General features: G+C 37.5%; 1 protein-coding gene across 1 annotated transcript in view; it reads right to left on the minus strand.

Annotated features, from left to right (window-relative positions):
• The window catches only part of LOC139716387 (cobalamin trafficking protein CblD-like), a 57,043-nt gene extending 40,471 nt beyond the window's left edge, over positions 1-16,572 (minus strand). The window contains exons 1-7 of the mRNA XM_071627937.1: positions 16,391-16,572; positions 14,837-14,872; positions 13,352-13,600; positions 12,597-12,695; positions 8,975-9,077; positions 8,146-8,285; positions 3,438-3,524 (exon numbers count right to left, since the gene is read on the minus strand). Of these exons, the coding sequence (XP_071484038.1) occupies positions 3,438-3,524; positions 8,146-8,285; positions 8,975-9,077; positions 12,597-12,695; positions 13,352-13,600; positions 14,837-14,872; positions 16,391-16,405 (729 nt within the window). The 5' untranslated portion in view covers positions 16,406-16,572. The remainder of the gene's footprint in view (positions 1-3,437; positions 3,525-8,145; positions 8,286-8,974; positions 9,078-12,596; positions 12,696-13,351; positions 13,601-14,836; positions 14,873-16,390) is intronic.
• Positions 16,573-26,936: the final 10,364 nt, after the last annotated feature.

The following is a 26,936-nucleotide window of genomic DNA, read 5'->3' on the forward strand; positions in this document are numbered from 1 at the left end:
TTTAGTTCTCCAGGGGATGAAAACACTATTTGAATTTTTTTTTGTTGTATGCTGTTGATATATTGAGGCAGGAGGGCTCGAATCTACAACAGAGTGGTCATGATGGAGACTACTATAGGACCTAATCTTGGTGAAATAACTTGCCTCCTTGCTTGGTGTATGGTGAAAACATGTGAGAGTTCAGTGAGAGCTGAACTATCTCACATGTCCTGTATCACTGTATACCTGATAAGATATTCACCATGGCGCTTTTTTTGTCTGTCTCTCTGTTTTTGTTTTATTCTTATTTGAAAGCTGAATGGGTATTTGTATGATGGTTGTTGCTGTTGTGGTTGGTATTTTCTGTGCTGAGCTTGGTATTAAAATTATTATTATCATCAGACATTATTAGGGCCTGTGTTCCACTACTCAGCTGTTCATGTTTCCTTCATATTCTTACAATCAGTATATTATTATTGGTGCTGCTAATCATCATTATTAAATGTTTTTAAGTCTGTGTTAATTTGTTTCCATTTCATGTAAAAGTTATTTCACCATAATAGCATGCAAAGTACATTTGTTCTTAAGAAATCTTATAGTACATGGACATGTAAATGCACATAAATTATAATACCTTGAATACTAGCTTCAAAATTCAAAATGTGACCATGCAACCAGTTCACTGCACATCACAATGCACCAGTGTTGTTTGCAGCAGGGAGGCACCTCCCTGTTTGCAGGCACAGCAATGGGTAATGCGCCAGTAATGCACCAGTATACACCATCCACCAGCACCACGTGGAGTAATCCAGGTTCTGGCCAGGGAGGGGTGAGACCCACCAGCCTGTTGACAAGGATTGCGCATGTGCACTGTGCGGCCAAGCGGCAGTAATCTAGTTAGTGGAGTGGTCTCTTGGGGAGTGCGGCTCCGAGGATGGTTCAAAAGACACTAATCCAGTGCCCACTCCTTTTCCTCTCACCTCCCTGATACCAGGGTATACACTGTACATAGTAGTCTACAGTCTTGGTTTAAAGCGAACCACTTGCTGCCTTCAAGTACGTTATTGCATCACAAGGAATATCACTGAAGAGGACACAGTCCTTCAATATGTCAATATTAAATCATACACCGTACTCTGGGTCCATTAATGTGAAAGTACTAGCCATTGTACGACAGACATCTGATGGAACTATGATGTAACACCTCAAGAGCTTTGTTTTATATCATTCTAGTGTATCTACACTTGTAGCAATCAGGAAATGAATTTCATAGCAAAGGTCAAATAGTTCATTTCAAATTATGGCTACCCCATCTCTCTAAATAATCTAAAGTTTGATCAAAAGGCAAATTACAGATTAGAAATCTATGACAAAAACAATTGAAATGTAAAGTTGACACCAAACTTAATCATTGGTGAAGAATGACAGCGTTACACTTTAATGACAGTTTCTAACTAAGAGGGCACAGCAGCTGATGTGTTGCTAATAGTGAACAAAACTCTGTAAAGATTAATTTCTGAATTGTGTTTCATTTCTCAATGTGAGATGTATATTTTTTTTTCTCCATTTCAATTTGTGAACTATATAAATTCCCTGATGGTATTATTCTGCTAATTGTAATGCCCTTTCATTCTCAGTGTAGCCCCGATACTGGGCTGATTTAGAACTATTGCTAACATTAACAATTGCCTTCTGAATCTACAATGTACCGCACAAAGCAAAACATTCCCAGAATCAAAATATTTTCTTTTCACTATATGTGTGGGGTTGTTCTTTTCTATGATCACTACAAACTTACAATGGAAGAGGCTGCGGTTATCTTGCTAGGCACATACAATGTATTGTGAAGCAAGAGATAATTTCACAGCAGATGGCACAATATGCACAAATTTTAAGTAGAATTCAATGGTTTAAATACACAGTGCATATCTGCTTCATGTGTTTCTTATGTAATAAGAAACTGATTAATACTTTAGATAATTTTTTTCGTTTTGTTTTTTGTTTGATTTTTGGTGAGAATGAGTGTATGTACCAGCACAAGTGAATTACAATGTCATGGCAACCGACATCAAGTTTCCCCCATTCATTAATTTTGGAATGCAAAATGTGTAATTACATGAGTGTAAAACGATCCTATGTTAATATGATACACATTAAATGCAAAGGAAACCAACATATCTCGAATTTTACCGCCAATTTGATATTTTGTGAGAATAGTACTACAGTCACAATTTGAAGATAAATATTTGTGTTTCTTGGATTTTGTTGGACTGGTAAAATGTATTCATATTGCTCCTGTTTTGCTTATCTATCAAACATTCATATAATTTACTGCTTTTGTGTCCATGTTGAATAGGGTAAAATTGTTGGCAGCCATCTTTGGCATGTTTTTTTAATCTATTATTTTCTTCAACACTTGTATTCATCTAAGCGAAAATGAGTTGCAATCAACTGCTGTATCAATATTCTTTGTGAAACCTTGTTGCCTCTTTAGGGATGTATAAAGCATGCTTTCTGTAAAATGCACAATTTGATTGCAGTGTTGTGCTTTTCTTGCGTATTTCTCTGTAACGCTACGACTTCCTCACACCTTTGCCACAAGTTCAAAAAGAGTTTCTAAATGATAACACACATAAAATAGGGCACATTGTACTATTAAATCCCATGAGCATCTGTATCTATCTGTACTGTAAAACTGTTTTTTTCTCAACACAGGAAAGTGAGATATTACATACAGATTTTGTTTGCACAGTGCAAGTTTGTGGTATGCGGATGAGAGATTATTTTTATTGCCCATATATCTCAAAGTACATAATTCCAGAGCGTATTCTAATATCGGAACCAAAACTTGCACACATGATAAAGATACAGCATTCATAACACCACAATGACATTACAAGACCATACAAACTTGTAGGAGGGCATTACTGCATTGTGATTGTTTAAGAGTCCTGGCTGAGTATTCAACTTTGCTTTGATTAGTTTGTATGCTGCCTGAATGCCTATCTGTGCAAGTGTTTGAGTGAGTCCTTGCATGTACATTGTATGTACATACAGGGTATAATTTTACAACATTTTACATCAAAGGACAATATCCACAGACATTTCCTTAAGAAAAGAAATCATTCTCCAGGATATCTAAACAGTCTGTAATGGTCGTATTGTCAACAGAGTTAAAAGTAGTGATAATGTCTACATGTACAAGTATATTGTCAGAGTGATTTGGTGGCATATCAGTGCATGTGTGTGTGTGTGAACATACAACTTTGTACAAGTGTACGCAACCCCAACAAGAAAATTTTACAATAACTAGAAGATCATTCTGTAGTTTGATCCAAAGTCTTTGTATGCAATTCTTTCTAGACAATTTCACACATGGAGTAAGACAAGTGCAATGATGTCATGAGAACAATAAAGAAAAGCTTGAAGAGTTGGATTGAGTAAAGGTATATACTTACGGCTTGTCCCGATGATGGATCGATGAAGTCAGCCCAGTAACCCGCCTCACTCAGGATCTCACAAATCTCTTTGGCACTCATCACAAACTAAACCATGGCAAGAAAACAGACACAGCAGGAAATAGGAGAACAAGATGAAGGGGAAGGATAGAAAAGATGAAGACAAGGAAGAAGAAAGAAGGTAGGAAATGATGAAGATCATGAAGAAAATGGACAATAGGGGACAGAGCAAGAATGGACGTTGAAGAAGACGTAGAAGAAAAAGGGAATGGGAGAATAAAAAGAACAGAAGAAAGACAGACAGAAGTCAGAGAGAGAGAAAAAAGAAAAGAAAATAGAAAGTTAGGATTATTGTATATGGCATATAATCGCTGGGTTCTTACTTTTATTAGGATTATTGTATACGGCATATAATCGCTGGGTTCCTATTTTTGCAAATTTTGTAAGTCGGGTGCTATTTTGCAGAAATTTCATTATTAACTCTGATCCAGACAAGAATGGTACACAGCACACAGTACATGGAAAAGGCGCATAATAATACAGCTTGATACGATGTATTAAGTCTTGGTGCACCTACTGTGTGAATAGATGCACTCATTCTTCCTGGAAATGAGCAAATGATACCGATTTCTCCATCCATTACTGTACTCCACAATTGGGAATGCAACCACTCACTAAATTGTCCAGAAGTCCTGATTCAGATTAAATCAAAGTCTCTATATTGCATATATACAGTATAGTCAGTCCCATAATTCTACTGTCCACATGGGAGGATACTCTAAAACTAATGTGTTCAGTTTTTCCTAAAAGGAGATAATGATTCAATAATGGGTATTAAGGCACACGCGACGCCCGCGACGTATTCTATCAAAATGTATGGTTGCTTTCTCCAAAAAATGTTTCTTATATTTTATATTAATTAATTATTGTAATTTATGCATAAAATCAGTTTTGGGCTCTAAATCACTTATTAATGCTCCAATTAAGCTAATTTCTTTTTTAAAATGTTTCTTGTATCATTCTTCTGAGACATAGGATAAAAAAAAATCTGTATCGAAATTAATTTCTTATGTATTTTATTGTTTTTTGAATTTCTTATGTATTTCTCTGTTTTTTGACCTTTTGTTTTTGTTTGTTTTTTGGCCAAAATTTGTCACAGATATTTTTCAAAGCATTATTATGCTAAAATGAATTAATTTCGGCCATTCTAAGTGAAGATATGAATTTTTATGTGAATTAATTGAAAAAACACAATTTGCATTGGATTTGTACACAAAATCACGTTTTGGAGCAATTTTGGGGTTGACAAATTTTTTTCGAACGGACGTCGCGTCAAAACGATACGCGCGGGCACAACAATTTGGGTCTCAAAAGTTGCGCGATACTTGAAAGAAAAAAGTCATGAAACATCGCGGCGGGAGCTTATCGCGTTGCGAAGATATTGCGCGAAACGTTGAGGGGGGGGCAGATTCCTCCCCCCCCCCCCCCAGCCTGATTAGGGTTAAGGTTCAGGACGTTTCTCAAATCTATAATTTACACATTATACATTGTACATTCATTAGATACTATCTGGAATCCTAATGACAAGAAATTGTGCATTCCAAGGTCATACTGATGAACTCCATTGCATAACATCTGTCGGTAAGTCATTCTAATTTCACAGATGAAACCTTGAAACAGCATGGAATGCTCTTCTTTAGTATTCCAAGGAAGCATCACTTCTGTTTGCTTGCGGATTCCGCCCCCCCCCCCCCTTCAGATCTCGCCTATGGAATGCGCGATCGCGCCGAAAATCGGCACACGCGACGCCCGCGACGTATTCTATCAAAATGTATGGTTGCTTTCTCCAAAAAATTTTACTTATATTTTTATATTAATTAATTATTGTAATTTATGCATAAGATCAGTTTTGGGCTCTAAATCACTTATTAATACTCCAATTACGCTAATTTCTTTTTTAAAATGTTTCTTGTATCATTCTTCTGAGATATAGGAAAAAAAAAAATCTGTATCGAAATTAATTTCTTATGTATTTTATTGTTTTTTGAATTTCTTATGTATTTCTTTGTTTTTTGACCTTTTGTTTTTGTTTGTTTTTTGGCCAAAATTTGTCACAGACATCTTTCAAAGCATTATTATGCTAAAATAAATTAATTTCGGCCATTCTAAGTGAAGATATGAATTTTTATGTGAATTAATTGAAAAAACACAATTTGCATTGGATTTGTACACAAAATCACGTTTTGGAGCAATTTTGGGGTTGACAAATTTTTTTCGAACGGACGTCGCGTCAAAACGGTACGCGCGGGCACAACAATTTGGGTCTCAAAAGTTGCGCGATACTTGAAAGAAAAAAGTCATGAAACATCGCGGCGGGAGCTTATCGCGTTGCGAAGATATTGCGCGAAACGTCGAGGGGGGGGCGGATTCCGCCCCCCCCCTCCCAGCCTGATTAGGGTTAAGGTTCAGGACGTTTCTCAAATCTATAATTTACACATTATACATTGTACATTCATTAGGTACTCTCTGGAATCCTAATGACAAGAAATTGTGCATTCCAAGGTCATACTGATGAACTCCATTGCATATCATCTGTCGGTAAGTCATTCTAATTTCACAGATGAAACCTTGAAACAGCATGGAATGCTCTTCTTTAGTCTTCCAAGGAAGCATCACTTCTGTTTGCTTGTTTTTTTATGATTAAAGATCGAATATAAAAATATATATACAATGCTGACAAAGTGTTATATTTCCTGGCTAAATGTGCCTGCACAGAGAGATTTTGACTGATATATGAAGCACAATGATAGCTTTGTACTGCCTGCCACTCACAACAGACTGAACCTGAAGTTGCAGAACATTTCAATCTCAGACTTTGACAGGTTATCTGAGGTCCAAAAATAAGTGTTACAATGTTTGTGCCATGTGAGAATGTTTATCTTGTATGTTGTTGAACTGCGCTGTGAAAGCCAGCTTGAGATCGCTGTGAAAGATGTGCTTCAAGTCAATAAACTTGCTTTCACACCCAGCTAGTTTAGTGGATGCCGGAGATTGACTGAGAGGACTGAGCGTGATTGCATATGGAACTAGATATATCGCTACGGCGACTGATATGCCTCCGCTATAATGCATGGTTCTCCTAATAAGTCTATAATACAATGTCTTGACAATGTGTGATGACAGTTTCACACAATTGGCAAAATATTAAAATGACAGGTTTGACACAAATGTGCTGAATGTTCACTTTCCTAGAACTAGGTTCAATTGGATGAATGATTAAAATGTCAGAGTGCAGGTATTTGGCGAACTGATGATTTTTACTTGACTTTTGACCCTTTCATAAGTTTACGCATTGAGTAATTTTCAAGGTATCGAGAAAAAGAATAATTTCAGTATCAAATGGGAAAATAGCATTATGTAAACCTGGCCTTTGACCTTTGACCTCACAGTTCCAAAGAGAATCACTGTTAGGTTGAACATGCCTAAATATGTAAGTTTCATGATGATACCTTGAGTTACTTTTGAGATATGGAGGAAAAAGTGCAATTCAGCACTTTCACTTGACCTTTGACCTTTTGACCTTTGACCTTTTGGCAAGAAACTTCCCACAGAATATATATTGGGTAAATACATATATACATCAAGTTTAAAAAAAAAAAAACCCTTCAGGCATTGCATAAATATAAGCAAAGTAGTGATATTTTGAGGAGTTGACCTTGACCTTTGACCCCTGACCTTTGAACCATGACCCCCAACTTCCCTAGATAATCACTACCCATTGGAACAAGCATGTATACTATTATAAAGTTCCACGCAGATACCTTGAACCATTTGCGAGACCTTTGACCTTTGACCCCGTGACCCTAAAATCCAAACAAAGTATTATCCCCCCAGGATATACCCTCATACCAAGTTTGATGTAAAACCACAACACGGTTCTTGAGCTATAAAAAAAAAAACAAAAAAAAACGGACGGACGTACGTACGGACGGACGGACGACCCGAAAACATAATGCTTCCAGCCACTTCGTTGGCGGAGGCATAAAAAAACAAAAAAAAACCCAATATCTGCAAAATTCTGGGCATCACAAATACCTAGGTGCCGCACGAAGAGCAGCATTTCAGATGTGTTATGAGATAGCTCAGGGGACAAACTTGCCCAGCTATTGCTGCATATGTACTCAGGTCTGTCACAGGGGTATTTTTTGTTGAAGATTTCTTCGCTTTCCATCATGTGACCAGCACATCGAAGCCTTGCAGTAGTGAATCATGACTCAGTGACCATAAATCAGTTAACCCGTTGAACGAGTCAGTATACTCGGGCAGGTGTCTAAAAAATGCGTGTTGCAGCAAAAAATCCGTCCTCAGAAACTTTCAAAACCTTTAACTCTTTTAAAGCTGAATCATAGCCAAGAAAAAAGGACTAACTACGGAAAAGCAGACAAATATTAACTTTATTGAATTCATGGGAACTGCAACGTACGTGAGGCAACTAGAAGCGACAATGGCACCGAGGATTCAAACACTGCATCTGTGACAGGGCTTTTTAGTGTGCGAGAAGTTTTCTGCGCATTGTCGATATCGAGAATTGACCTCGATCATGCATGACCTTGTCTGGAGTTGGAGTCTAACTATTGAAGAAAGGTATTGGACTTTATGCATAGCCTAGTCTGGGGCCTGAGTCTAATTACTCATAAAGTTGAATTACATGTTCAAGGAGTTCCTCTCTCTCCTCTTCCACCTGGGAGGACCACGTGGCCATGTCGTGCTGGGTTCGTTGACACATTGTCACCACGGTGAGCTGACTGTCGCCCTCTAGCTTGCTGCTTGGGAATAACTCGTCGAATCCTGCAAAATGGAGAGAAATTCAACACACAAACACTTCATCTAACCACAAATACATGTACTGCTCGCCTATAAAAGAATCTGAACAAAATTATGGACATTGCCCTCATACAAACACAGTATAATTTGATGACTTGTTTGAATGCATATAACAAGTCAGGAACAAATGTATAACTTAATGCACTTCATGCATGCCAAGTACAAATATGAAGCAAGCCTTTATAATATGTGCTTTGTTTGTTGATTGGCACATACAGTGGAGTGTTTTCTTCACCAACTGGCACAGATGTCTGGAAACTAATTGTCAATGAACAGAGATTACCTAATCGACCAATTTTTACTGTATCGCCATGGCCTTAATGTTGGATCAAGGCACATTAGGGAGCTTTAGATTTTGACACGCGGACGTTTGAGATGACGAGTGCGCTGGACGTTCTGCTCAAGTTAACCTCTCCCCTGCGTCGCGTTGAAAAGTAGCTTTAGATTACGCTGGGACGCAACGCATGAAAAATAAAATCGCGCCCCCATATGATCAGTGCATGAAGTAGCTCTCTACGTTGCAAACTGTGTGGACATAAAAACAGCCCAGTACGCATAGTGAAAAACTCAGGCAACGCAAGCTAAATATAGATCGACTTGATGCGCGCTTCTGCGCACACTCAGAACATGTTTTTTTCCTCTGTCATTCTTACCTTTGCGTAAGTTGGCAGGGCAATCCTGAGCAATGCATTCCAAGGCTGTTGGGTGGTTGCGGAGAGCGTTAAAAGCCTCTCTGATCTCTGTGTCTGACTGAGCCTGTCAACCAAAAACACCAAAAAACAATACAGAACACTGAAGAGTATAAAACAATAGCTGGTCAGCATGCTTCGTTTACTTTTATATACCAATTAGGTACCTCATATGTGACCATGCACCACAAAATGAACAAAAAATCGCCCACATTGATTTTGTGTGAGGACTGAAAATGGGTGAAATGGGTCAACCTAACAAATCTTGACTTATTCATATTTTCTGAAAGAGCAAGTCTTCTTCTACATTATGCTAAAATGTATGCTTTGGGATCATATAACGGGCAGGAAAGTGTGTTTTTTAGCAGTTTATCTTGAACATTTTTTGGTAGAATAGTATGATTAGGTGTGTTTGTAGAGTCCCCTTTTCATTTCTTAAAAACCTTGTACACACTCTTCACTTCCAACTCTAATAACATTTGAAAGGATGATGCTACTGAAAGTTAGCATCAATTAAAGAGCAGAATGTGTTAATAAGGCACGCTCAATTTCAGTTTAATCTGATAATACCTTCATTGTTGTTACTCTGGTGGTTTACATCCTGTTTTTTGTCCCATTCGTTGCACAGTCAGCGCGGCTTGGTAAAGATTTAGCGCTTGAATAGACACTGCACTTCAGAGCCTCTTTTCACACTTTTCCTGAGTGTGTCTTTTCTTTCCAATATTTAGATAGGTTAGGAGAGTCCGTTTGATTTGAGTTATACATTATTCTAAAGCGTAAAGTCTGCTCTTTTAGATTATGCTCTTAACTAAAATTTCGTGTCTGGCGACTCTATGTGCGTTTTGTGATGCAGGGTCACATAATAGATTCCGCTCATCTGATTGGTTAAAAGTGGAGTCATGAAAATAGCTGTGCCCCATTTTTGATCAAAATGACATCATGATTTACTGTGCTCGGGGCATAGAATCAATTTTAACTGTGCCCTGTAGATAGGTTTGGAGACAGTCGCAACCCCGTACACATAGATCACTCATATGTACGCGCGCAACAATGATACGACCGCCGCGCTGTCGATCAGCGTTAATTACGAGTGCTGTAAAAGAGACTAGAATCTATATTTTCGGTATCTATATTTCGGAATCTATGTTTTCAGTATATAATACAAATAATGACAGCTTGATATTCGGGGTCACAGTTAAAATAATGTAGGCCCTCGGTGATGTGAAAACCATAACTATGCCCTCAGCTTCGCTTCGGGCATAGTTATGGTTTTCACATCACCTTGGGCCCATAATTTTAACTGTGCCCCTCATAGCAGTCATTATTTGTATAATATTTCCACATATCTACACTGTACTAGCACTGGGTTACTGACACCCAAACAGACAAAACACTCATCTGCAGCTGGCAGTGGTGGGTGTGACCTACCATTGGTGAAGTTACACTGATTTGGTATGGTGGCCTCTTTGTGGAAATGTCTAATTAAGCAGCTAATTCACCTCCGTGTTCACAGATCAACCCATCCTATTTAGTCATTTATCATTAATTGGATGGATGTGTTTCTCCAAGGATCTGCTTGTATTGGTAAGTTTTGGACAAATACATGTATGACATTAGAAAACATTAAATGAAATAAGAGAGGCCATGGAGAATAACATCACATTACATTGTACCTAAAATTGCAGCACTGCTAAGGACAGCATTTTATGATTAAATATCCAAAGTTTCTTGAAAACATAATTATTTCATACAAGATAAAAGAGAGAGTTTTCTGGCTGCTAATTAGCCTGGGCTATTGTTTGACTAGAAAATGCTCTTTGGGTATAGAATTTGAATAATCTAGTAAAGTTTCTAACAAATGAACAGGGACAGACTTTGATAGGCAAGTCAATATGCTCCATGTTGCCATACAAATGTATCTATTAACCCGTTCCTTCCGCAATTCTCCGAGTGCCTTTAAAGGACAAGTTCACCTTCATAAACATAAGGATTGAGAAAATGCAACAATATTAGTAGAACACATCAGTGAAAGTTTGAGGAAAATTGGACAATCGATGCAAAAGTTATGAATTTTTTAAATTTTTGTGTTGGAACCGCTGGATGAGGAGACTACTACAGCTTGTGAGTCATATGCGTACAACAGTATAAAGAAAATATAAAAGAAAATTCAACATATTTTCACTTTTTTCGCATAATAAAAGAGCAATTGACTTGCCTCTTCCTAAAGGCAGGGGGAATAATATTACCCATAACATTTATCGGTAACGAGTCAGGGGAATGTGTACTTTTTTCAAAAGATGGAATTTTGTGAAATTCTCTTTATATTTTCCTTATATTGTTGTACGCATGTGACATCTAAGTTATTCATACACTGCAGTAGTCTTCTCATCCAGCGGGTACTGCAAAAAAAACTTCAAAAATTCATAACTTTTGAACGGATTGTCTGATTTTCCTCAAACTTTCAATGATGTGTTCTACTAATATTGCTACATTCTCTCAATCCATATGTTTATGAAGGTGAACTTGTCCTTTAATGCCCCCAAACGAGATTCTTTTCGCCCGTCGACAGAGAGGCACACAGGTTGGTAATCCAGCTGTGTGAAGGCAGTCAAGCGGTTCATTGTGTCCGCCTTTCTACGGTCAACTACATGTGCCCGTGAACAATGGAAATATCGATCGGGTGCGAGGTATGAATAGAGCGTGCGCTGATGAGCTCTCAGAATCTTTTGTTCTACACAAAACCAGGTACCTGAATGAGGTGAATGGGGTCAGCGAACCCGCATTTCTATTCTAAACTGATCTCAGCCTTGATCATTATGTACATGTTCGTACGAGTTTACAGCAGAACAAGCAAAAAACTAAATCAGGAAAAGGTACATAATACTGTAAAAACCCCTTTTTATTTAACAGCAGGAGAAAAAAATCCTGATAGAATAAACTCTGATCTTTTTATCAAACCCACCTTTCTGAGCATTTTAACACAAAGAAACATGAATTTAGGCCACTGAAGCAGGCACCCTTGTCTTCATTTTGGGAACCTGGTAAACCAGGTTCCCGTATATCAGTTGCTCCCACGGGAACCTGGTAAACCAGGTTCCCGTAAGGAACGGGTTAATAGTACATGTAAGTATAAACTAAGTCATGTTGAATAAAGCAATAAGAAAAGAGTTCACATGATCCTTACTCTTTGTGCTGGCAAATCATGTGGCACAAACAGATCATGCAACTACAGCATAGACACAGTTCCATAGAAGAGGCTCCGTAGAAGAAGGTCTTTCCAAATTCACAATCTTTGGCACTCTACATCTGTGCATCTGGTCAGATGTGCATCACATCAAATGTGCATCGCTTCATTCGGAGAGGGAAATTCCTCACCGTTTTGTGTACAGTATCATAACTATCATACATAAACATCTGATTTACTTTGTGGAAAAATTACCACAAATGGACATTTATGGTGCAAGGTGAATTGCCACACTTGCTAGAAACTGCATGGAAGAACTTTCAGGTACTTTACTATCATGTAGAACATGTCAAAAATATGAGGCTAAATAAAGGCATATCAGTATTGCATTACTGTTCTTACCTCTGACACTGCCTGGACGTAGTATGCCCACACGAGGGCGTGTCTGTCAGAGGATAAGGGCTGGGTCAGGATGTCTGGGCCAGCAGAGGGACTGGGAATCTAGCAAGAAGAGATAATATTCACATTACACAGGTGTCTTTCCCCTAAATTTCCACATCTCGTAATGTTCAACAAGTATCTGGACAGTATTTGTCAAACAGGCAGATGAACCTGCCTAAAAGTTTTGTTGTGAACACTTGAGAAATTCCTAAAATAGTCTTCTATCTCTCTCAATCTCAGAAAAGTCATATGGACAACACATAAAAGATGAGCAATGGATAAAACTAGTCCATGTGGTAGTAAACTCACTCCCGTAATTCTTCTTATTCATTGATCTGGAGGTCTAAAAAAGAATAAAGATGTAATTATTAGATTTATCAACAAAATTATTGGACTGAATTTGATCTTACTTTTACAGTCTAAACGTAATATATCATTCAACTATTAAACTACACACCTCTATAACAAACTATGTTCTAAAGCAATCTAAAAGTTGGAACTCCACAAGACAAAAAAAAAAATTGTTTTTCACCTTTTCTGTTTTGCATGGACATGTCCTTTTCTGCTGTCTTCTTTCTTTAATAGTGTTGGCATAGCACAGCAGAGATGGTACAAAAATACAATACAGACAAAACAAAAACATCCTCAGAAATTGGGTAGCCACATTTGTTAATCAGGTTTGCCCCATACAGACTAAAAGCAATCTCTATTAATACCTCTGGTGAAGCCTGCTGGGGTTTTGTCACCAGACCCACGTTTCCAGGGAGGGGGAAGCGTGGGTCCTGGGGGGCCAGTGGCCCAAGTTTGGAGTCCGGCCACATGGTGTAGGGTACGCCCTGTTCCTCCTCCCCTCTGTTTTGCTTGTGTTTGATGGACTCTGAGAAGGAGCGGTGGCACTGAGTGATTGCGGAGCGGAAGGAACGTAGACTTGACGAATAGGCCAGGTAGCCAGTGCGAGTTATCAGCTGCAAGAAATGATCAATTGAGAGATTTGAATATATCCAGTCATAGGGACATACAAAATAGTACATGGTCTATGCCAACAGACACTAGTATTTTCATCATAATTCTGGTAGATGTCATTACCATATATCTTAAAGGGATGGTACAGTATTGGTGGAGATGAGAATTGCGCTTTTAACTTTTTGCGAGATACAATGTACCAAGAAAACACTTCTATGATATATAGTACAGAGCATACCATTGTAAAAGGAATTCAAAGTGTTAGTTGATGAAAATCGGGTTTGGAATGACTGAAACATCCAAAAACAAAGTAAAACAAAGCCATCGTAATAAAGTGTGGGTCCCACACTTTATTAGAATCACTCTTTCTTGTGTATTTCAGCCATTTCAAAACCAATTTTTATCAAATAAACGTTGAATTCCCCATAGAATTACATGCTCTTTCATATTTCATAAGAGGTTTCTCATTATCTCACCAAAAAATGTTAGAAACCTGAAATTAGGTCTCAACCAAAACTGTACGATCCCTTTAACTTGGCTAGCACATGTACCATACATGTACCTTGTACACTGTACATAGGATGTGAATATGAACATAGACTGTACATTTTATGTCTTTTTGTTTTGTTTTTCCTCTGTTGTCACATCAGTTGAGCTCCTTTTTTTTTCCATGTTGATTTACACTTTCAACAGGGAAGCCAGTTGGAATGAAATAGAGGCCCTAAAATAGAAATTGCACAATGTATGCACATGTACAGACTGTACGACTGTACATGAAAAAGCCTGAACCTTTGAAACTGCCAGGGCCTGATTTCAGGCTTTTGCCAGAAAACTTGCATCCCTGTTACAGTATGTCAAATGAAAATAAAAACTTACACATCAGCTTCTCTTTGACTATCATATTCAGTTCTACATTTATTGACTTGCTGCACAAGGATCTCCTAACATGCATAGAGTAGGGAACTGCATCAGTTGTACAACATATCACATCTGACTACCCATTTAAATACTTAAGATTCTGTGCATTATGGTGTAAGGAAGAATGTGCAGTTGCAAGCAGAATTTAACTCATATCCATCTCGATCAGAAATCTTTGTCACAGTCTTGAACATGGATATGATAATGAAAGAATAGGATTTAGGGATAATCAAAGCATATCTTACTCATTAAATGTTAGTTGTATCAGTACAGCCATATATGTATCTGAAGAAATTTCAAATACCAATGAAACTGCCTACCTTCGCCATTGCTGGTTTGATGCTGGATTCTTGAATCTGTTGTCATAGAGAACACAAATTGTGGCATGAATAACAAACAGCCAGTAACATGAATTCAAAGAAAAAAAAATGACGATACAATATGTCAATAGAGGCACCTGTCTACATAAACATAGGCCCCTACCCAGACCTCCCTCCAAAACATATTATTTTGTCTATGAAACCTTCATGACATGTATTGCATCTTCTACCTGTAAACTAACGAGGTTGTAGTCTTCAAAGTTTGGTCACATGTCTCTAATTGCCCATGAAGAGTTCTCTGCTTTGACTTTTGAGAAAGTATGAAATTTGACCTTCCAGATGAGAACAATGAGTGCTAGTGAAGTCTCTCAAGATTATCATAGTGAAATGACTCACTGAATTCTATTTTATTCATTACTGCTGTCTTTACATGTACTTCAGAATCAAATGGTAATTACACTACTCAAAATACAATGTAGCTTATTCTTGTATTACATTAAAATTCCCTTCATAACATGTCTGGGTTCAAATCTACTAACCCTGTTTTGCCTTACTCGCAAAATAAAATTAGCGATAATCAGTAAATATGAGACCAAGATTTATTTCAATCATTACTTAAATGATAAACTTATATGAACTGGATTTCATTCTCAGCAAACTCAAGTTCACCTCACAGACCTTGGTCAAATCAGATGAAAAATCAAGAATGTACAGCTGTATAAATATCTGGAAACATATTAAAAAAAATTAGAATTACTATCTCAGAATTGCTACAATTTCTAATCTTCAAAAATGTGAGCACAGGCATTAGACCATGAAGCACTCTCCAGGTGATAGAAAGAATTGAGGATGCAGGGCCTTGATACTGTGATTGGATGACAGACAGGGACAGTGAGTTGTAGCTACATGTAGGAGTTTACCATGCCTTAGCCACACAGCAATATAAACAACATGATTTCACGATTCAAGATCATTGTTATCTCCCTTAACCAGAAATAACCTTAATACCAAAGACACAGACAGCCACTTCCTGAAATGATTTCCATTCAATGATTATAATGCAGTGATCTGTTGAGAGAAATTATGAAATTACTTTGATTCTCTTTCATAATTTGCTGCTATGCCACAAATGAGCAAAATCTGGCAATTAATATAAAGTGTATAATCATGACGAAAATCACTTTACAGCCATCTTTTGAAGATGCAACAGCAGCAGGACGAATACATTGTACCTTGTCCATTGTCAAACCAAGGGAAGTGGGTCAAACATTACATGTACAGCTGGCCCTCGCTATTTGTAATACTGTATCTAAGTGAAAATAAAAAATGTGTAGTACGAAATGAACAGAATTTTAATTTTATCTAGCCCATTCCCTACCCCCAACTAACACGCCCACACACTACCACCACCATCACCACCGCACACACTCCAAAGTACATTGTGGTAACAATATAGAAAGAGATCCATACTAATCGCCTAATGAATACATTGTACAAATTGTATTATTAATATTATTATTATTATTATCATCATCATTATTATCATTATGTCACCTGTTGATCAAGCATGCACTCAGGTAGGTATTCCTATGGTCACAAAGTGGGTGGTTGGCATGCCCTCTTGATGATATCACTCTAGCTGATGGTTGGGATTCTTGGTTATGCGGGTGCACTATGGAGACAAGTGTGCACTATGGAGACAAGTGTACACTATGGAGACAAGTGTGCCGTGCCAAAGGTTCTCTGCAAGCAGGATGGTGCATATGGTGGAAACATGATTTACCATAAAATCAAATGGAGGTTGACAGGAATATTGAGCAATAAAGAATGATGCCAGGCAAATACACAAGTATTTGATTGTATATTATTATACAAAGTATAGGTGTACTTCAAAGCTCAATTCATGAAAACAGTAAACAGAAATACTACATCCAGGAGTTCAATTCATTGTTCAATGTATACAGGACACTACCTAACTACAACAAACACGTTTACAAATTGTCATAACTGTTTACTGTATGCACTACTACAGAGTCATGGAGTATATTCTGCATGCTACTGTACATGTGTATGTTGATAACAAATATACTGTGAAATCAGCAGAAGTCTAGTACTAGCATTTCAATTGCTAGCCAGCAAAGAAATTCTGTGCTAATGTACCTTAGTACCCATGTGATATCTCTAATTCTACAAAACTAAGTTGTATCAAAATCAATATCAAAGGAAATACTAAAAGGCATACAGTGTATCAAATCACTTTAGAAATTTGAACCAAATCAGTTATTTGGGAAGTCTTAATATTGACATCAACTTTAATCAGGGCTGCACACTGGCGCCGGTCCGACGGTCAAAGACCGGTAAAAGTCACTGTCGGACCGGTAACTTTTCAGGAAATCCACAAGTTACTGGTCTGATATGACCAGTAAAAAAAAACAAACAACTAAATAACTAGAAATGTCGCTATGGCGACTGGTATGCCTCCACCATAATGCATGATTCTCCTAACACATGTAGGTCTAGATAGTACATGTGGACAATGTGAGATTACATTTTCACAAAATTGGCAAAATATTAACATGACAAGTTTGTCAAAAATGTGTTGAATGTTCACCTTCCTTGACCTAGGTTTAATTGGATGAATAGGAGAGCATGTATTTGGGGATTTAAGGACTTTAACTTGACTTTGACCCATTCATATTAATGCACTTCACGGAGTAATTTTCAAGGTATGGAGAAAAAGTGCAATTTCTGTATTGAATAGTAAATTGTTACCATTTTCATCTGGCCTTTGACCCTAAAATTCATAAGATAATCACTTTCAGGTAGAACATGCATAAATATGTAAGATAACTTGAGCTACTTCCGAGATATGGAGGAAAAAGTTAGTTCAGCACTTTCATTTGATCTTTGACCTTTTGACCTTGGAGTTAAAAAAAAAAAAAAAAAAAAAAAAAAACTTTCCAGAGAATTTCTATTAGGTTACACATGCATACACCAAATGTAAAAAAAAATAATCCTGCAGGCACTGCATAAACATGAGGGAAATAGTAAAATTTTGAAGTGTTGCACTTGACCTTTGACCCCTGACCTTTGACCCCATTAACCCTACATTCTCTAGATAATCACTGCAGTCAGTACATGTATATACTATGTTCCATGAAGATACCTTGAACAATTTTCCAAGGTACGGAGAAAAAAAAAAAAGAAGTTTTAATATTTTTACTTGACCTTTTGACCTTTGACCTTTGACCTCATGACCCAAACTTTCACCAGAGAATCTTAATTGCGTAATACATGTATACACTAAATTTCATGAAAATATCTTCAGGCATTGCATAGATATGGTGGAAATAGTGAAATTTTATGTATTTGACCTTGACCTTTTGACCTTTGACCTTGAGTATGTGCACTGATAGGCACAATTTCACACCCTAATACACATACATGTACATGCCAAGTTTCAGTAGGATACCTCAACAGGTTTTGATAGTTACCTTGTTCACAAAATTCATTACGGACGGACGGAAGGATGGACCGACGGAAGGACGGACGGACGGAAGGACGGACGGACGGAAGGACGGACGGACGGAAGGACCGACGGACGGAAGGACCGACAGACGGACAACCCGAAAACATAATGCCTCCAGCACCACTTCGTGGCGGAGGCATAAAAACCATTGGCGGGTCAGTAGAGAGAAAAAGAGCAGCCCTGATCAGGGAGAAACAGAATGCAAGATATCCCACTGTTCAACAAGTTTTACGCAAGTTATCGTTTATGTCTACCGGTGCAATTTGTACAGTAAACATTAGTTTTGAGCACTAGCAGTCGACACTACGAAATGGTTATTCGCGCTAGCTTGCACTGCTCACGCACTGCCATGCCATGCAATACATGCCAAGCATGTACAATGTAACTGTTGAAATGCATGTAATTCCCCGATCCCTGTTTTGTCTGTCCGTTTGCTTGCGATCGGCGGTTATGCCAGACAAAAAGCATTGATAGAAGCACACGCATTTCTGGGTCATTTTACTCATGATTTTTTAATGTAAGATCGATCCGATCCCGGTTTCGCAGCAGTGTGGCAGTTGACATGTTAGAACTAATTTACTTGTGTTGATTTTTAGAAAAAATGAAAACATATTCGATATTCAGCGATACAGTAAATGGATCTGACTGCGTTCATTTTCATTTTACACAGTCATTTCACAAATGAATATTTTCATTCGTTCAGAATGGTCTCATAATGAAGATAAGGCGCAAAAAGGATCACGAAATTGGCCCTTCCGTGTGTACTTTTTAAGAACGCATGCACAAAATGTGAAGAGATGATACTTTGGAGGAAAAAAAATCATGAAATCATCGCAGTCCTGCTTACATATTTGAGGTAGAAATCGTCCCAAAAAGGATCATGAACTCGGCCGCGTCGTACACCTTTCAAAAGCTCATGTACGAAATGCGAAGAGATTATACAGGAGAAAAAAGAGAATGAAGGACACATTTGGTGCGTGCATCATAAAAGATTACAGCCAAATAACAATTCATGAAATTGCCACAATCCCACTGATATTTGAGGTAGAAATAGGCGCAAAAAGGATCGTGAATTCGGCCGTGTGGTATATCTTTTAAGAACGCATCTACGAACTAGGAAGAGATTAGCGGGAGAAAAATAAAGGACACATTTTCAACCCCTTTTGGCGCTTGCATCATATAGATTACAGCCGAATAGTAATTCATGAAATTATCGCAATCCCGTTGAAATTTGAGAAAACAATAATAGGCGTAAAAAGAAAAAGAATTTGGCCCTGCATGCAGTGTATAATTTTGAAAACGCATGCACAAATGCGAAGAGATTATCGGGAGAAAAATAAAGAACGTATTTTCAACCCTTCTGGTGCGTGTATCACAAAAGATTGCAGCCGAAATAATTAATGAAATATCCCAATCCGGCCGATATTTGATGTAGAAATAGGAGCTAAAAGGATCGTGAATTCGGCAGTGTCGTATAGGCCTACCTTTTAAGACATGTACGAAATGCAAAGAGATTATTGGGAGAAAAATACAGGACGCATTTTCAACCCTTTTTGGCGCCTGCATTATAAAGATTACAGCCGAATAATAATTCATAAAATCATCGCAATCCCGTTGAAGTTTGGGGAAACAATAGGCGCAAAAAGAATCATGATTTTCGGCCGTGTCGTCATATCTTTTAAAGGACAAGTTCACCTTCATAAACATAAGGATTGAGAAAATGCGACAATATTAGTAGAACACATCAGTGAAAGTTTGAGGAAAATTGCACAATCGATGCAAAAGTTATGAATTTTTTTAATTTTTGTGTTGGAACCGCTGGATGAAGAGACTACTACAGCTTGTGAGTCATATGCGTACAACAGTATAAAGAAAATGTAAAAGAAAATTCAACATATTTTCACTTTTTTGGCATAATAAAATTGCACTTGACTTGCCTCTTTCTAAAGGCAGGGGGAATAATATTACCCATAACATTTGTCGGTAACGAGTCAGGGGAATGTGTACATATTGTACTTTTTTCAAAAGATGGAATTTTGTGAAATTCTCTTTATATTTTCCTTATATTGTTGTACGCATGTGACATCTAAGTTATTCATACACTGCAGTAGTCTTCTCATCCAGCGGGTACTGCACAAAAACTTCAAAAATTCATAACTTTTGAACGGATTGTCTGATTTTCCTCAAACTTTCAATGATGTGTTCTACTAATATTGCTACATTCTCTCAATCCTTATGTTTATGAAGGTGAACTTGTCCTTTAAGAACGCATTTACGAAATCAAGTTTATCAGGAAAAAATAAAGTCGGGCACATTTTCAACCCCTTTCGGTGCGTGCATCATATTACAGCCGAAGTAATTCATCAAATCGTCACAATCCCACTGATATTTGAGGTAGAAATAGGCTCAAAAAGTATCATGAATTCGGCCGTGTGGTACATCTTTTACGAACGCACTTACGAAATTCGAAGAGTTTATCGGGAAAAAATAAAGCACACATTTTCAACCCCTTTTGGCGCGTGCATCATAAAATATTACAGCTGAAGTGATTCATGAAATCGTCACAATCCCACTAATCCCACTTTTAAATTTCGGATATTGTTTTGTTATAAAGAAAAACAATGAGTGTGGATTGAGTTGATCTCTTTTTCATTTCAGATTTTGATTTGAGATATAGTTTCTTTTTTTCTGATGGATGTAGTTTTTTGATATGTAGGCCTAAAAGATATGTTTTATTTATGTTGAAGGATGAGCTGTCATGATGATAATAATTGTTTAAAAGAAAAGAAAGAAATATTGTTTATTTTATTGAAATTTGGCACACGTGATTAATGTGATGTGTAGGTGTGATCTTTTTTAAAATTAAAATCAATATATGTAGATGAAATAGTAATGGAAATTTTTTAATGACTAGTTGTGTAATGATATGTTGACAGTGAATTTTTTCCCTTTTCCTCATTTCTTCTTTTTTCGTTTTTCTTTTCTTTTTGAAAAAGTAATCTGAGTATTGATGGGCTGGTACCCTCACTGATGTTATTATCAGTTGTAATAGTAATGATTTTTTTTCATTCAGTGTTGAGCAGTGTTGCCATGTTGACAGGATATTTTTTATCTCCTTTTTCTTCTCGTTTTTGTAAAAGCAATTTCAGAATTGATTGGGCTGGTACCCTCATAGATTGATCACTTCTTGTGATTTACCACTTGTGACCACTGTAATATTTGTTCTTTTTTATGTCATGTCCTTATATCATTGTTTGTACAGAGCACCGAAATAATCTGTCTATTTTTATAACTATGATTGTAAAACATGTGCAATTCAGCCTTTGGCTGCCAGACATGATTTCTAATAAAACCTGTTCAATTCAATTCAATTCAATTCAATATTTGAGGTAGAAATGGGCGCAAAAAGGATTGCGAATTCGGCCCTTCATGTCGTGTACCTTTCAAGAACGCATGCACAAATGCGAAGAGATTATCGGGAGAAAAATAAAAAAACCCCTTGTAGCACGTGCACCAGAAAATATCACAGCTAAAATAATTCATTAAATCATCGCAATTCAACTAAGCATCAAGAGCAGGTTACGCAGCAAGTCCGTGCACCGATGTTTAGAAAAAGTAACAAACGCATTTGATACAATCTGATTTTGTTCATTATCATTTTACACTGTAATTCACAAACAAACATTTCTATTTTTTTCTTATTTTTTTTAAATTTCTTGTGCAATAAAAAATGCAAGTTTAAAAAATACTAATCTGTACCTGTATTTAAAAATGTACATGGGGGGGGGGGGGGGGGGGGGTAGGCACCCTTCATCCATAAAAAACAAGAAAATAAGTTTGCAAGTCATTTAATGTTTTTCTTTTAGGTTGTCGTTGTGTTGACCGGTAAATTTTCTGTTCAGACTAGTAAAAAATGGTAAAACGGGGCCTTTACTGGTCCGACAGAGACAGGTCGGACCGGCAGAAAAAATGGGTAAGTGTGCAGCCCTGCATTGCTCCAAAGAACCTACTCTTTGTGAGAAAAAGTGGGGTGTGCTGACTGCACAATCTGAAACTGTTCAAAGTTAGACCTCTACTAGGCTCTAGTAAGTACTATGCAATGCATACACTGTATTTCATGTTAAGTTTAACCTGGAGTTAAAAATCAACGTACGGTATTCGCTGAATGAAAATTTCACGAAATCGAAGCCGACAACCTTCCTTGCAGCATGAAATTTTTGCAAATTGCCCCTGGTATCCAAAATGCATATTGTGTAGGCAAGAACTTTTGCGTACATTTTGTAATTTCACAAATGTTGGCGCTCACAAAATTAAAATGCACGCAAACATTTCTCGTTTTCCACTTACAGTACACAACAGCGCCCCAAAGCCAGCTGGGGTTAGTAATACTAATAGTATTCATATAATCTAGAGTCTAAAAGCCCATTCTAGGTTCTAGACAGCCTACAGTGTACACTTTGACTTAAAGGACAAGTTCACCTTCATAGACATGTGGGTTGAGTGAATGCAGCAATATTAGTAGAGCACAACATTGAGAGTTTGAGGAAAATCGGACAATCCGTTCAAAAGTTATGAATTTTTGAAGTTTTTGCTCACTCAAGGCTGGATGAGAAGACTACTATAGCTTGTGATGTCACATGAGTACAACGATATAAGGAAAGAATAAAGAAAATTCAACATATTTTCACTTTTCTCGCATAACAAAAGAACACTCGACTTCTCTCTTTCAGAAGGCAGGGGGAATAATATTACCCTTAACAATATGTCAGTAACAAGTCGAAGAAATGTGCACTTTATTCAAAAAGTAAAGTTTTGTGAAATTCTCTTTTTATTTTCTTTATATGGTTGTACGCATATGACATCATACACTGTAGTAGTAGTCTTCTCATCCGGCAGTGACTACGCAGATACTTTAAAAATTCATAACTTTTGAACGGATTGTCCGATTTTCCCCAAACTTTCACTGATGTGTTCTACTAATATTGCTGCATTCACTCAATCCACATGTATATAAAGGTGGACTTGTCCTTTAAATCTTAGATCTACGTCTCTGAGACCCTAGATGTTCTAACTAGGGGAGTAGACTCTAGCTAGGCCTAGATTTGGAACATCGTCATCATACTTGTCTATAGTGTCTAAACCCTTGACTAGTTAGATCTAAATTAATTAAATTTACAGAACTCGGCCCCGAACTTTTATTTGCACACACATGGCATTTTATTGTAAATAGCTACATCTGTATAATGGCACTTTCAAGTACCGTCGGCCAATGTCGTCATCGCACAGCCCATCCCAGTTTAGCTTTCGACGAGCGTTGAGCTGAGCTGCTGCACTGTCTACAGCGGAGTACAGTACAGGGATTATCAGTTTGTAATATCATTTCAACAAGGTTCAAGAACTCTTTGCCGGTAGGGTTGTACAATTAATGTAGTAGATGCGAACATGAGGAATAATCCGTATTCACTATAACCCTAGGATTGTTCTTCTACATTTAGATTATTATTTTTTTCATAGTAAATATCCAAAAGATTCAACCCATTTATTTAATTTTTCTAGAACGTTACACCGAAGGTAGTATGTGGGACAACATTGTTGCCCTCACCACCACTTACAACAGCACAAGCTGGCTGGATCAATCTGTAATCAGTGTTCTCGAACAACAATGGACTCAGAAAAACAAGACTAAAAGATACACGACATGACAACTGGGGCTAGGAGTTTACAATACTTCGGTAATTGTTAAAACACGATCCTATAGGATATATTTTACCTGTAGGTTCGTAGCAGGGCAGCGGTGCAGCGATACGTGACGATACGTTTGTGTGGCGGGGATCAATGTTGTTGCATCACAATGTCAATGTTGTGTGTACATGGTGCATGCGTCAGTTGTGTAGAAAAATCAGTCATGAGATAGCCTTCAGAGGGCGCTCAATCAGCAAGATCCAGAGCCTCAGGTCCAGAGCATAGTGGTGTAGGTCAGTGGTCCAGAGCCTTCTACTATCACTAGTATTGTACAAGTCCGGAGCTACTCTCTTTGGTCCGGAGGTAGGTTCAAGAGAGGGAGTTCCAAATACCATGTAAAACCCAAAGAGCAATGTGGGTTGAGTGAAAGTAGCAACATGAGTATAACACATCAGTGAAAGTTTAAGGAAAATCGGAATATCGATGGAAAAGTTATGAATTTTTTAAAGTTTTGGTGTTGGAACCGCTGCCGCTAGATGAAGAGACTACTAGAGGTACAATATGAGTGGACGTTACTAGTTTGCAGGCACAAACCCTTGTTGGTCGTATTAGGAGTCTGCATGTGCCAAGACTAATACACGCAAAACTGCACTGCAGCCTCTCCCAACAAGGGGAGAAGCTTCAACACAGGGCCTATGGGACAGTGCCAAAGTGGTGCATGTAGTAGTCTTGGCGCAGACTCCTTTACGACCAACAAGGGTTTGTGCCTGCAAACTAGGACGTTACTGTGCGTAACTTTACTTATGAGAGGACAACTTCATAAGAAAATTTTAAAAAAAATCACTTTTCTTGCATTATGAAAGAGCACTTGACTAACCGCTTTCACAAAGCAGGGGGAATAATTATAGCTATCCTTAATATGATATGTCAGTATCAAGTTGGTGGAATGTGTAATTTTCATAAAAAATGAATTTTTGTGAAATTTTCTTTGTTTTTCCTTATATTGTTGTCCACACGTACGTCATAACCTCAAGTAGTCTCCTCATCCAACGGTTCCAACACAAAAACTTTAAAAATTTCTAACTTTTGCATCGATTGTCCAAAATTTCCTAAAACTTTCATTGACGTGTTCTACAGATGTTTCTGCTTTCACTCAATACACATTGCTCTTTGGGTTTGGGTTCCCTTTAATTATCCATAAGCAATCAGCTGTCAGTTTTGTATGGTTGCACAAACAAATTCCACCGGTGCATTTGTGTCTTTGATAATCGGGGTGTGATGTCGCCATCTTTCTAAGCAATTTGAAAATTCATTTCTAACGCTAACATTGGGTATTTTTTTCCAGAACGAAAGTGAATCTAAAAAAAAAAATGAATGTACGCATTAAAAAATCTACGTCACGCACACTGAATCTTGACATATACACGAGTACAGTCTTACATAACGATACATATTACTACATACGTACAGTCATACACAACGCAGTCAAACTATTCCACGTGAGCATCAAATTGAATGTAATATTATACATTCACATCCCAAGAAAACGACGCACCTTTTAATTTCTTAGCTTGGCAAAGTTTCGGAAAAACCCCCAGCAAAACACATAATGTCCCTAAAATAATATTATATTCCCATACCCATGCAGGAATATATTATTTTAGGGACACTATGTCCCTAATGACTGAAACATCCAAAAACAAAGTAAAACAAAGCGATTGTAATAAAGTGTGGGTCCCACACTTTACTAGTAGAATCGCTCTTTTATGGATATCTCAGCCATTTCAAAACCAATTTTCATCAAATAAACGTTGAATTCCTCATAATCATGCTCTTTCATATTTCATAAGAGGTTTCTCATTATCTCACCAAAAAAATGTTAGAAACCTGAAATTGGGTCTCAACCAAAACTATACGATCCCTTTAAATTGTAGATGTATATATATATATTTTTTTTTACCTCAGCACTCTTCCTTCATTAAGGGGAATTTTGCTATTGCTTCCCTTCCAGAACCATGTGAAAGGGGGACAATTTTGCTGGCCTCCCTTCCAAAACCCTGAAATGGGGGGTAACTTTAATGGCTTCCCTTCTAAAAGCCCGTGATAGGGGGTCAAAATCCTAACGAATAAAAATCTCAAACAAGCATAATGTGGATGGCTAACCCCTGAGTTGGGGGCGGGGGGGGGGGGAGGGTGAAGTCACTTTCATGTTTGTTAAACACCAACAACACAATTCGAGAAAATTTGCTCAAGATCTACTTGTATTTACTTTTACGAATAGCTATAAAAATAAAATGATGCGTATAAATTTCTCTTTGCGCTTGACAATGTGTATACGTCTTGTACATGAATACTATTATATGAAAAAAATAGTAAATGAATGTATTCATTCTGTTCAACTACAATTTACTCACTCAAAAGTGACTGTATGCATTAACAAAAAAAAATCTAATTCATGCATATTGAATCTTGACATTATAATTATACACGAATACAGTCTTACATACCAGATTACGCTACATACATAGTCACACACACCATCCTTTTATACATCCATGTCATTCTCTACAAACTATTCCACGTGAGCATCATATTATTGGATATAATTATCTATTCACATGCTAAGAACTGCCACAGACTGCAGCAGTTTACCTTACATTATAAACAGTTATTCATTATTCACCTGTGTATGATCCGGTGTGGTCCCGCTTCACATACAACTGGACCCCATGGAAGACCAGCCAGCACAGTTTAAAATGGGCTAACCAACCATCTTCTCAGATGGTGAAACAAACAAACAAACAAACAAACAAACAAACAAACAAAACAACTCCATCCCTACGCACGTTCACGCAATTACACGCACGGACATGCATACAAACGTCTTGA

This window comes from Diadema antillarum, unplaced genomic scaffold (assembly GCF_040938485.1).
Source record: "Diadema antillarum isolate AM-2024a unplaced genomic scaffold, OU_Dant_1.0 scf00000065, whole genome shotgun sequence".
Taxonomy (NCBI): domain Eukaryota; kingdom Metazoa; phylum Echinodermata; class Echinoidea; order Diadematoida; family Diadematidae; genus Diadema; species Diadema antillarum.